General features: G+C 41.9%; 1 protein-coding gene across 1 annotated transcript; it reads left to right on the forward strand.

The window, feature by feature from the left end:
* The first annotated feature begins 3253 nt into the window (after nucleotides 1-3253).
* On the forward strand, nucleotides 3254-11887 carry LOC145441562 (uncharacterized). Its single transcript, XM_080319460.1, has 2 exons — nucleotides 3254-4844; nucleotides 10067-11887. Exons 1-2 carry the CDS (start codon nucleotides 3701-3703, stop codon nucleotides 10837-10839), a joined length of 1917 nt encoding a protein of 638 aa, XP_080175586.1. The 5' UTR covers nucleotides 3254-3700; the 3' UTR covers nucleotides 10840-11887.
* The last annotated feature ends 1013 nt before the right edge of the window (nucleotides 11888-12900 follow it).

The following is a 12900-nucleotide window of genomic DNA, read 5'->3' on the forward strand; positions in this document are numbered from 1 at the left end:
ATGGATATGCATAACTTTTATAACTATATAAGTACCAACCAACCACACGTAAATAACCACAAAGCCAGTGTGAACATAAACGAGGCATATTTATCAATTCACGGAACCTCCGTACTGAGTAGGGCCGGATTTTTTCATTTTTGGCCGGAACCGGATTGGAGCCGGATCAGTACTTTTCCTGATGCGGCCGGAGCCGGACTAGAGAATTGAACAACCGGATCGGAGCCGGACCAGAGAATTTGTCGATCCGCTCCGCACTAGTGTATGGATGACGGACACGAAGGACCACAACGAAATCCTTTTTTAAATCATCATTCCATTACAATGATCCCCCTTCGTGTCACATCACATTACTATTTTTCAACTATTGTTTCGATTGTACGCTTTTGTGTATCAATGCAATACTAAAGAGTGCGGTCATTTTGAAATCGGCTGTAACGAAGTTGTTTTACGCGAAGATCAATTTGTTGCGATTTCAGACTAATCTGTTTTCACGTGGCCTTGCGCGTTCGTTCATTACATTTCAAGAGCTTGATGATGCCCCTCCTTGAGTTGGGATCCCGGCGGCGTGCGAGGTCAAATTTCGATTTTAATTTTCTCGGATTCCTAATTACCCGCGATCCATAATCTCGCTGATTTAAAAGTCGCGCCGTCTTGCGTCCAGCACTCTGCACAGAATATAATCTCGATGTATCAAGCTCCGCGTAAGTGTTACAAAAATAGCTGGGGGTGCATTTCATATTGCTCTTTGGGATTTCGCGTAATTACCCGCGGAACTGAATAACCCCGGAGCTTGATTGATTTGTGTTATATTATGTGCAAATCTGACCGGTGTCGCTAATGCGGTAATAGGTAATTGATATAGGTGACTCGTAATACTATAATCCCTCGAAAAGAATAAGCTTAAAATATACTGAAATAATATGCATTCTTCGTGTAAGCGCGTATTTGTAATTCCCTATACATGCATGCGTTGATTGTTGACAGAAATCACCCAAACCTTCAAATGTATACCTCTCGTATTATCTCGTGATAAAGGTCATATTCTAATCAGCACCAAGTTTCAACACAATAAAAGGTGTTCTTCATCTTATCGTGCTGCAAGATTGTCACGCAACATAAGTTTTGAAAAGTTTTGAATCTGTGAATGAGTTCTCTGCATCTCAAATAATCAACTCCGGCATAACCAGTAATATCTGTTTAGAAACGCATGCTAATTGTTCATGATATATCCAAGAATTGAAGAGCATTGGGGCTACAATCGCACAGACATCACATCGTGCCCACTGTGCAATGTGCAAAAAAGGGTAATAGATTTATTCAAATCTCGCGTTGTTTTCGTCTTTCGGATAATGTCATTGAATTCCCGCAAGTCAAATTCGTTAAAAAAACTAGCCTTTCATGAATTGAATATACCGAGTAAATACATTCTAAATGTCTTCCGTCTTCAATATTCGTGTTGTACTATTCGTTCCTGGAAGCATTACACGTTGACCTGTGGCATTGTAAAATGGTTGTTTCAAGTGGGCGTCTTTGTACATGGGAAAGGCCAGGCTCTGTATACTACCGTGAGCATTAATTAGCGAAGTACGATTTCATTGGAATCGGCCCAATATGAATCATTTCTCCCGGCTTATTGTTTTCCAAAGTTCTTGTTTTCAGCCGGTTTATAATGGATGAGATTGTGACGGAGTCAAGTTGATCGTCGTTAAAACTGCAATTACATCATCGAAATGATCTTCTCCTGGCACAAATCAATTTCACTGTCCATCTCAGGACATAAGTGCGGATTCATTAGTCAGCGCGACTGTGACAGGTCGAGTCGCCGTAAGAAACACACTGAGCACATACACGGAACCTGCTGTGGTAAGTCGACAGGTGAATATGTAAGCTCATATTTTCAGCAGAAATGATTACCCGTTTAAGAAAATGAAACCGTTCTGCTAATGATATGAGTAAGACAACGGAATAACCTGCCGTCACAAGCTTCGCCACCTGGTTGTTCTGTACTAGATCTCAAATGAGTTTGCAAGAAATTCATTCTCCGTCGCAGTTTGCGGTGATCTTGCAAAATCACTTTGTCGTGTTGATTCGATCTTGGATTGCATTGCTATCAGCGTAGTATATTTAGAAGTCCTCGCAAAAACGCGCAGATTAAGGCACCTATTGAACATGCACGAGCTCGAAACTGATGTTCAGACATATCTAATTTTCCGTAAAATTCCCATTGCAAAATGCAGTCCGTATATTTAGTGATATAGATTGAATGTAATGGACGAATGTTACGTTATGTTCGTGCACAACTGATCTTCAATGCCCGTGAGGCAAGACACTAACCAAATACAGCCTATAGTATATACCATAGATATTGTATCGTTCACTTAACCCCATATGTAGGATGATGGGGCAGGGATTTAGAACTTTTTTGTGTACGAGTTACGCTATTAGTTTTTGATCAACTGATATGGTTGAGATACTGTAATTCCCCGATTACAAATTTTCTCCACTTTCTTCGATGGGGTGCGGGTAACAACTCGCGCACCGCCCGCATCGTCCCGCCATTTTGCTTCCGATGCATAATTGCCGCTTTGCCCATCTCTCTCATTTGACATTAGTCACTTCATTTGTCGCTTGGTGCGGAGTTAATCACATGTACTTTCTTCTTCGTCGGTATCATATATCTACACTCTATTCGAATTCTATCCATTCCGAAGTTTAATCCGAGAATGACAGATCAGGTTAGCACAGACCTCATGCGAACGAATATCGGCTCCTATATTTTGATACAAAATTTATAAACACATGCAGTGTCAGAATAATATATCGCTGTCATAAATATTTGTAGATATTGCATGCTACAAATTGCCCTTAGCCAGTTCATGATTAGGAGCTCGTTGTCGTTATTACTTTAACCCGGTTGGCTTTGTCATTATCAATCTGCTATGTTTAATTACTCACCGTATTATCAAATTTGCGTTTAGACTCTGAGCCATCAAATTGCTCTGAGGTTAGATCACTTGAGTTGATGCCTGATAGGCCTATTTTCAATCGGCCGATAACATAGACGGATAGTCTGGTTAACATGAAATCTTCGGATGTCTGCTGTTGCCGTGACGGAGATGCAACGCCGTCGTACGACAGGCATCGCGGTTTATCGAATTCGCGTGCTGCGTAGTAAGTGTGAGATGCAGTCAGTATATACTTCAAATGCGATTGCAGCGCACAGAATCCTCGGTATCCCGCACACAAGATTCCTATAATACAAACAGTTTTGGTTATCGCGTCTGTGGGGTTGGTAGATAATGAGCTGTTATGATCTTCAATTAGGGCAGAACGAGATGCAGAACAGGGCTAGATAAACCCGTGTCACGCGTGTTCGTAAATTTAGATAAGAGCGAAAAAACACAGGGTGCCACCATTCCGGAACATGTTTTCCGCGGTAAGCAACAGCGGTCGGTAGTCATCAAATTTTCCAATTAGCTTACTTTGATTTTTGCGATTGAACATATCAGTCGTGCGATCGGATGAGAGAAGTACAGCATTCAAATTAGAAACAGGAGGATATCAATATCACCACTTTTATTGCATTGAAAACATTCATATTTGCGTATGGTGCGTATCGCAGATTTCTTTACGAAAATACTATTCTACTCATAGTTGCGAGCGAGTAAAGAGGTTCGAACTCTGCATATGCAGTAACATGCTATCGAGCCCAAACAATTCGACTCCGTTTTCCGTAAAAGACATTTTGAACCTGGAGAGTCAACGTCAACAAGTGGAAGCAGGATTTCTCGTTAACGATCACCACCCGTCGAGTCGCAGGTCAATATCTCACGAAACTTTGCCTCAAGGAACTATCGAATCAAGTTACGAATATCCCGGGGGAGAAAGGGGTTTTCGCTACGGTAACGGCGCTCCTGGGTCCCCGCTGACTTCATTAGATTGCAATATGGCGTCCTCTGGATTCTCGAAATCGGTTGGAGACGAGCCAAGTTACGCGTACATGGGACCGATGCCACCCCACGAATATGGTTCGGCTCCCATTCCCCCAACGAGCAATATACGGCATCATTCGCCAATGAGCAATAGTCAATATTACGGACCAGACAAAAACGCGAACATTTACAGACAGAGTGAACCGAGATCAATTGAGGAATCCGGAAGAAAACACGGCGACGGGTCAGAAAGGGCTAGCTCTGCCCACTCGGATGGATTCAGCTACACTACTATTACCTCTAATCCAGGGAGTGTCCCGATGGCGCCAACTGGTTTGAATGGTTCGGGTTTTATGTCGTCGCCAAATTCAACTACTGGCGGCTATCTGAACGAATACGGCTATTCGACTTCGTACAGTTCTCCTTCCGGCCAACTACAAGACCCGTCATATCCATACAGTCACCACCAGGCAACTTACCCGCCGACCGACAACGCTACAACTCTCCCAAGACATCACTCCCCCAACAGTCATCAGTATGCCTCCTTGCCCTACTCTCAACCGCACCAACAAACTTGCGTCCCCGCCGTCCAGAATGGGTCCTCTCCCCAACCAACACATTTTTATCCACGCGGAGGCCCCGCATCGGAAGCTGGGAGTGAAGAACTCATAGACCCCAGCGGTCCAGGTGACATGGCCGATACAGCGAATAATTTCCCAAGCAGTCAGCCGTTCCCTCGGTCCGGCGTGGACAGAGACAACGCGGACAGCAACGGACTCTATCACGTCAATGAATCTATGCATGCGCGGACGGATGTTTCGCAGTTCAATGCAAGCAAGTCGCCGGAATCGCAGAACAAATTGACGGAATCTGATGCCACCCCTGATGATGTGAGCATTCACATGGAAGGTAAATCAGTTTTTAATTCCACTTTGCTATCTTGTTATTGGACTGCTAGTGATCGTGAACCGAGTAAACAAATAAATACAGATATAGCTCGTATTAACTCATCAAATCCTCCGACCGATAATCGTCACGAGGTCAAATTAATGACAACGATCATGGAATCCCTGCATGATTAGTATAGGAGTCTTCAAGCGTTTCATGGTTTTGCGATGAATTAGAAACAATTTTCCTTTATTATAAATACTTCTAGGTGACACGAACTTCGGATTCGATTCTAGTCTACAGCACACGCGGTTACACGTCCACAAAGTTTAACTCTTCATAATGTTTCGCATTGATCCGGATAGGATTTTGTAGTTTGGGTCACGAGTTAACACTTTCCCTGTCGCCTTCAAATCGATCTTCGTGAATGTACAGTAGAAGTATGCTCCCGACGACAAATTAAGTGAACATTATGCCGACTAAATAAGATCACCGGTCACACTTGGCTAAATTGTTGAAGCCAGAAGTACAGCCTCCCGAATGTAATATATAAAGTAAATTCAACGCTTGTTTCTCAACGGTTTGCATTAGTGCAGATTCATGTCGACGTATCTTCATTATATTAATTCTAAACTGTGTCGCGTCATTTCGCAGTAATATAAACGGATGTTTTTGCGGCAATGAAATTGCCGGCACTACAGTGAATTTCACTAACCAACGACGCATATACCTACCGCATATAGATAATATCTGTAACTGAAACTATATGCGCGCGAGCGCAGGAGTCACCTTGTAAGTAAAGTTAATCCAGTAGCTGTAAGAAATAGATTTAGTAAATTAACATCAATAACGTATTACATTTCGTTATTCCATAATTAATGAATTCACCGTGCCGATGAATTGGGTTTCTTCGTTCCGTTTGGTCATCAAGCGTCTGATTCATCGTTTATAGCCGATGAAATGCTACAATTTTCGTCACAACTCCGCCCGTAATAATTTGACGTATTTGAGAAAAGAATAACTTGTTTATAATCATGACATATTGACCTTAAAGACCATGTTGCACTCGCGCTTAATCTAACCTGTTCGCGACAGTCGAGCTCTTTTGAAATGTGCGATATGGCATCGATCGAATCGAGTTATCTGACTTTATCTAGAAGGCGAATTTTCGCGGCCCAAGTTTCGTGGGAAAATTGGGATTGCTGTAATCGATGGCAGATGAATACCCGTTGATTACTCTTGAGTGAAACTGGTAGTTGGTCTTGTCTAATTTGTTTCATTATCATTCCTTACAAATGGACTTATCACCTCCCTTGTTATTAGTCTCCTAGTGTTCTGTAGATTTGGAAAATCAAAATATGATTGATGTCGTTGTTTAGCAATGGATTTTGATAACGCGAAAGGTGACTGAATCAGAGGGTGACGTTTTTGAAAGTCGCCATTGTGGCATAACGGATCGGATTCATAAAATTCCAATAAATTTGTCTAATACGTAGACACATAAACATCGAGTAGCAACTATCATCGTATAATTGGATGGAGCGTTTATTGATGAAATGCGGAGCGTCAGTGGTATGCGGTGTTCAAAATGTATATAATCCAAAAGTGCCGAATATTTCGTCTCTTCCGATAGCGTATTTGAATATTACCGTGACACACCAAATTATTCGTGTCCATGACATATTTCACGGACTGATAGCCTTTTTTTGTCACCAGCGCAAGCAATCTACCGCTTCTCGATTCGATGAATTAACCAAAAATTGCAAACCTCGTTATTGAAATTCGCTAACCAGGCATTCCGACGTGGCCATGAGTCTTCACGTCTATTTCATCAGATTCGCCCGTCTTAGTCACTGCGATTGAACTTCATGAATTCTCGTCAATAAATGTAGTTAGTTCACGTTTTCGAAGAAATTTTCTATCTTCAAATTAAAGGATTAATGAGTAAGAATGAAATAATAGCCTTGCAGGTCGACCGCAGACCGCAGAAATGACATGGTTTCACTGTAGGTCTTGCGCAGATGGACTGGAAAACTCGTGATATTCTCTATATTCACACGAACTTCGTGGTGGGCAAAAGAAGCGGTTGACCTCAGTCTCTGTCATTTAATTCTTCGTATATGATCTTTCGCTCCACAACATGCAATGATCGTGCTAATAGAATATTGTTTTTTGTTCCGTATCTATGCTCCGAAAGTAGCTTGGATTCTGTATGTGAACATGTAATTGATGTTTGCGTAGTCACGTGATTTTATTTCGTTCATGGAACGTTAATGCGATTCTCTTTGCATTCACAAATAGATTGTGGTTTATTTAAGAAAGAAGTAGTAAATAATTTGTTACACCTCCTACTTGATCTGCTTTAAAGTAGGGTACTTGATGAGCACGGAACGTTAAATAAACTTATGTTGTTGTTCCTAAGTAGGTAAATATTTGAATAGCTTTGTAAGACTTTGTATTCGGGCAGTATTGTTTTTATTTAGTGTCAATGAATCGATTTGATCACAGTCATGCAGACAGCCAGTCGTAAGGCGATATCCCGTTCGGTCGGTTAATGATAATTCATTATCCCCCGATCAGTTGTGGTCGTTCGAGCTATACGAAATCGAAGCGACGCCAACATAACATTGCCTAACTGTGAGTAGTTTGCGCACGCTCTGATTGGAAACCCAGTACGCAAAACAATCCTTGCAATGGCGCCTATCATTCTATGGTTCCAGAGACGGCGTACGGAACTGTAGACAAAAGATTCTACAGCGAGTTTGCAATAGTACGTAGTGGTCGCTAATTATTTCACACACCTGTTTGTCTGATGTTGTGTTTCGAGTAGATACTTTACTGTCTCGGGCGAAATTAACAGCGTTTCACCAACATATGATTCTAAATACTGACGTTACGGAATTAAGTTGCAAAAAAAACTATAGAAAAATACATTCCACATCACGGTTGCACTTGAAGTGACACTTGAAATAACATATCATCGAGTATATGCAAAGCATGCTATTATCTAATGATGTTCGTTTGATTTGAAAGGAGTAGCAATTAACGCTAACAAGGTATTTTGTTGCCTCGTGCTCATCGACCCTAAATATACGCGGAACTATTGTCTTTATGGCGCACTCATTCTCACCGTAGTTCGCTGCTGGGCGCATTGTTATGATTTGGCGTGCAATGTATTTGAAAAACATCACGATTTCAAATGTCGTTTTGGTTTCGACTATTGAGTAGATCTTTTCTCAAGCTATCCCATGCCAAATAAATACTACATTTTCCGGCGACCCAAATTTTATTTTCGGGTTACCAATCCTCGGATATATTTTGCTTTCAATATGATGAACCACAAATTTGGGTACAATGACTCCTTGCTGTGTTTACATAATCCTAGTTTCAGTGTAGCGCATCACGGAGTCGAAGAAAAGTTCTACAAACCAAACACAGTATCAAAATATAATTTCCGCGTTTTTGGTATCGTTTTAAAATCCGCGCGGTGTAATTAAAGCAAAAAGTACGCTGTCACAACATGAACATGGAATCGAATTTTGCTAGGAAAATAAGCTTCACGAACCTTGAAATTTTCGGAGACCGTGTCACGCCATGTAGCAAGTCTCGAAAACAGTTGACGATTAAGGTCATAACTTGTAATTAAGACCTGAACAATATAGTTGACGTAATCTACGCAACCACGCTCGTGCTTAGTTAATTGCTATGCTTAATTGATGGGCAGAGCACATGAGAATTTCCAGCCTGTGATTTGTATAATACCTGTTCGCAAAAACAACTTATTTTTCTTGGGAAATTACTATAGCTTCGTTTTGAATATCGCTACACCCTTTGCTCTCACGGTGTATATCCACGACTTTCGGAATACATACGGCCTGACATCTGTCTTGTCTTGGGATTAAATATTACCTTGATAGTCTTACCTGGTTAATGAAAGTAACTATTCACGTCCATTTTTATTGCAAAGATGTGACAGTCGCGGAATGTGTATGATGAAGGTCATGTTTTGTTAAATACTTTTAGCCGGGAGTCAATCATCGGTCATATGAAAGCTACAACCTGAAAACACGATGTCATCCTGTTTTCGTTACTTTTTTCACTTTCTTGCCGATTTCCCATGCGATCTCCAAGTCCACTATCGGAGTAAACATGTTGATATTTATGGAGCTACTTCCACCGGCGCGATGTCTCCACATTTATGAGCAAGAAAACGAGAAACCGGTGAAAACACTTCAATAACACAACAAGCCAATTAAGCAATTTTCCAGAAACCTCACAACTTCTTCCGACGCCGAGAGAGTTGCGGGAGATCGGAGAGCTTGGCTCCTGTTGTCTTTCACCTCTACAAAATGGCGTCTCGGTTGTGTACTTTAATTCTTCGGTCCTCAATATTCAGAGAGGTCGCCTCAGACCCATTGTGCTTTGAACTTGCCCGGGATTTGATGACGCTAATCCGCAATCAGTTACCGTATGTCGAAGGCGTCCGCTCCATCTCCATTTTCCCTATTCGCAATGAAAACAATTTTCGCTTTAAGAGATACTTCACGACTCGACACGAGACTGTGGATGGATAGATTTACGCATCTATCTACGGTCGCATTAATTTGGATGTTTGTTTGAAATGTAGCTTTAACATGATGCATGCTTCCTTGTACCAGTTCATTATAATTCCCTTAGTTCATCCGCCGGTGGAAAGTCTTGAACTTTTGATGTTCAATTTCGGTCAATTTGCACGGCTCCCTTGTGCATTCCTACTCTTGTAATGTGCTCATGTTCACTACCTGTGTAGTCCACCCTAGTTATGGGGGTAACGGTAATTCATGCCGCACGTCTCGCGGAGGAGGATATGAATCAACCCGGGTGATTAATCATGTAGGTTGATCCGACAAGTTTACGTTTTGTTCGGTGGCTCGTTTGCTGCGTCAAGTCGGTGACAACATAGTTTACGACTCCGTCTTCTGCATCGCTGGTGTATAGTTTCGAAATGATATTCTCTCTCATCGGGATTCCGAATTTCCGTTCCTCGTTATTCCGCAGCGCGCGATAAAGCAGAACTGCGTCGCCTTTCGTATGTGTGACCTCGCAGTGTCATCAGCACTGCTACAAAGATCGGTTGCATAAACCATCGACCGCATATTATCAAAGTCGCGTTATAGCTAGACGGCGGTTATGCTGCGCCAGCCGAATTTCATCTGGTCGCAAAATTTTAATCCACGACATAACAGCATTACGTTTTCATTTAGAATCGGAGAAACTAGACAACGTCAGCAATTCCAGTGGAAGTCCCGAGGACGATGACAAAAAGAAACCAGAGGAAGACCCGTCGAAGAGCAGACAGCGCACGAGGCGCAAACCACGCGTTCTGTTTTCCCAGGCTCAGGTTTTCGAGCTGGAAAGGCGGTTCAAGCAGCAGCGGTATTTATCCGCTCCCGAGCGGGAGCACCTGGCTCAGTTACTCACACTTACCTCCACTCAAGTCAAGATTTGGTTTCAAAATCGACGGTACAAGTGCAAACGCCAAAGGCAAGACAAAACACTAGAGTTAGCCAGCGCTTGTCCCCCTCGCAAGGTACACGTGCCCGTTCTTATCAGAGACGGTCAACCATGCCTCCCCAGTCCTACGGGATCCATACCAGGTGGGCACCCGTCACTGCAAGCGTCTTACTCCGCGCCGTACAATGTTACAGTTTCTCCTTATCACAGCTATCCGAGCTCTTACACTTCGTGCGGTTATAATACTTACCACCCCAACAGCAACACGTACTCACACAACGCCGCGGCCGCGGCGGCTGCCGCCGCTTACGGTAGCGCCGCCACTGCCGGGTACAATCCGTTGTCGGCTCCGCCAATGGGCTCCGGGATGAGCGCAGTGGGCGGAATCGCTGGCTCCACACTCCACCATCAATCAGCAGTAAGGCCGACAACTTTCGCTACAATGCAGGGGCAAATGCAACAGCAACCGATCCGAAACCACTCGACCACCGACTATATGTATAAGTTTGGCCTGTGCACATGACTAGACCGCGGATGTAACGACGATCAGTCGTAATCAGACCATGACCTAGCGGGCTGTGGACAGGATCTCTGTATTTATATATGCAGTCCTATACTGGTGAATCGCAACGCGTTGAAGCGTTCGAATTCGAAGATATTTGACAAGTGCATCTTGTGCAATCAAAATACTTTTATTGTGCTTTTGCTACTCCATATTTAAGAATTTCGATCGCTGGTCGGTTATTTCGCATATGCACAGATTGCGCACTGACTGTATGTCGTCGTCGTCCGACGGTTAGATACGAAATGGCATTGCTGAATTTATGAATCCATTATGAACTGTTTTCATTTGGAAGGTGATTTCAGTAATTATGTCGAAAGTTTGTTGCCGGGAATTGCTAGTAACATTACAATACTTATAGATTAATAACAAGATATTTTGAAAAACTAAATTATTTTTTCCCAACGTACTAGAACGAATCGAAATAATGGACAGGTGTCAGCATGTAATGAACAAGTTTCTGTTGCATTTTGTATTGGAAATATAGCCTATGTTGTTATTCGTTCGTGAATACTGAATATACTACAATACTTGATAGTAAATTATGTGAGTGAATATACGCTAAAGTTGTTAAACTATCTTGTTCTATTTGGTTGTAGAGAGTTATTCCAGCGAAGACCCCTCCCTCAATATTAGAATAATAACGAATATGATCAATAGATGATTACGATCTTGGTCTTCATTATAACGTTTTCATTCAGAATATCTTTTAAAAGCAGCCCGTCTTCGTGTCACTTGTGTCAATTTACGACTTCGAATTTTCACTTGAAGCATCGAAATTTTTATGTCTTAATACTATTATCTTTATGAAATTTTGCTATGTATAGGATTTTGAAGACTGTTTCAACATTGTGTAATATTTATCTCATATTTTTCTTTTCCGCTCTCCGATCGCTGCGTTGTCAGCATCTTCTTCGAGACGAAATTCACGTCAATCTTGTCATTCTCATTCGCCCTTTTAGCAAAATTCTCGCCACCACGACAAGCAATAAAGTATCTGATGATTTAATGCGATTGCGTATTCTCACTTGTTTCTGGCAGACACTAAGAACAACTTTCAGCTTCACTAAACAAGGAGGCGTTTGCGATCTAATCTTGGCAAATCGTCTGAGTTACACTGATAAGGGCAACTAGAAAGGGTGTTATTTGCTAGATTAATTGACAAAAATCTGTCTCTGGAGATTGATGCATCGTGATTACTGACTTTCACAAATCAGGACAGTGAAGTAACCGCGCAGCAACGCGTATATATTCTGTATTGGCTGGATTACCGTGCTTATGCATCATAGCGATGTTTGTTGTGGGGACATGTGTTAATTGGCAGCGCTGAGAAAATTTTCACTTACGCCTTGTACGACCGAAAGCCCCATTTTATCCTATTGAGCGGGCCAGCCGACAGAACAACCTAGATAGGATTAAGTCTGGTAATTTGATATACAAAGAGAGACTAAGGTAATCTAGCCCGATGAGGAAATTTCAAAGTATGAGACTGGCGCCTCTTTTTCGCCTCCTCTCTGTGAAATCTGCGTTGTTCATCGGGAAATGACCAGTAAATGGACCGCGTATAAGTAAAATATTTTGAAACATCAGTATATAGCTTAGTATACAATCACATATCCAGGCTGTTTTGAACGATACGTAATCAAATCATCTTTCAAGTCGAGAACATATATAGTTTTGTGGCGATAATTTTATTGATTTATACGTCCGTGTGGAAATGAATTGAAAATATCATGATATACTTCATCTTCTCGCAGGTATGTCTTGAATTCAATGTGTTTAGGATTGAAATAATATAACAGATAAAAATGTTGAAATCGGAAAACAAAATGGCTCTCAATATCATTCGATGTTTGAAATCTTAAAACCTAGTCCGATTTCTTTTATATCTTCATTTGTGTCATTCTTGAGCACATTCTAGAGTACACAATCTTCACTAATGCTGTACCGCCATTGATTTTAGTTAGATGCTGCCTACTTTATCCGGAGGCTTCAAACTATGGTGCACCCAGGTGGCAAGGG

The sequence above is a fragment of the Botryllus schlosseri genome, chromosome 6, assembly GCF_051294905.1.
Source record: "Botryllus schlosseri isolate E-star chromosome 6, Bs_hap1, whole genome shotgun sequence".
Lineage (NCBI taxonomy): Eukaryota > Metazoa > Chordata > Ascidiacea > Stolidobranchia > Styelidae > Botryllus > Botryllus schlosseri.

Coding starts and splice junctions, on each gene's coding strand:
- LOC145441562 (XM_080319460.1), top strand. CDS start 3,701: ATGCTATCGAGCCCAAACAATTCGACTCCGTTTTCCGTAAAAGACATT. Junction 4,845..10,066: donor TGTGAGCATTCACATGGAAG/GTAAATCAGTTT, acceptor GTTTTCATTTAG/AATCGGAGAAACTAGACAAC.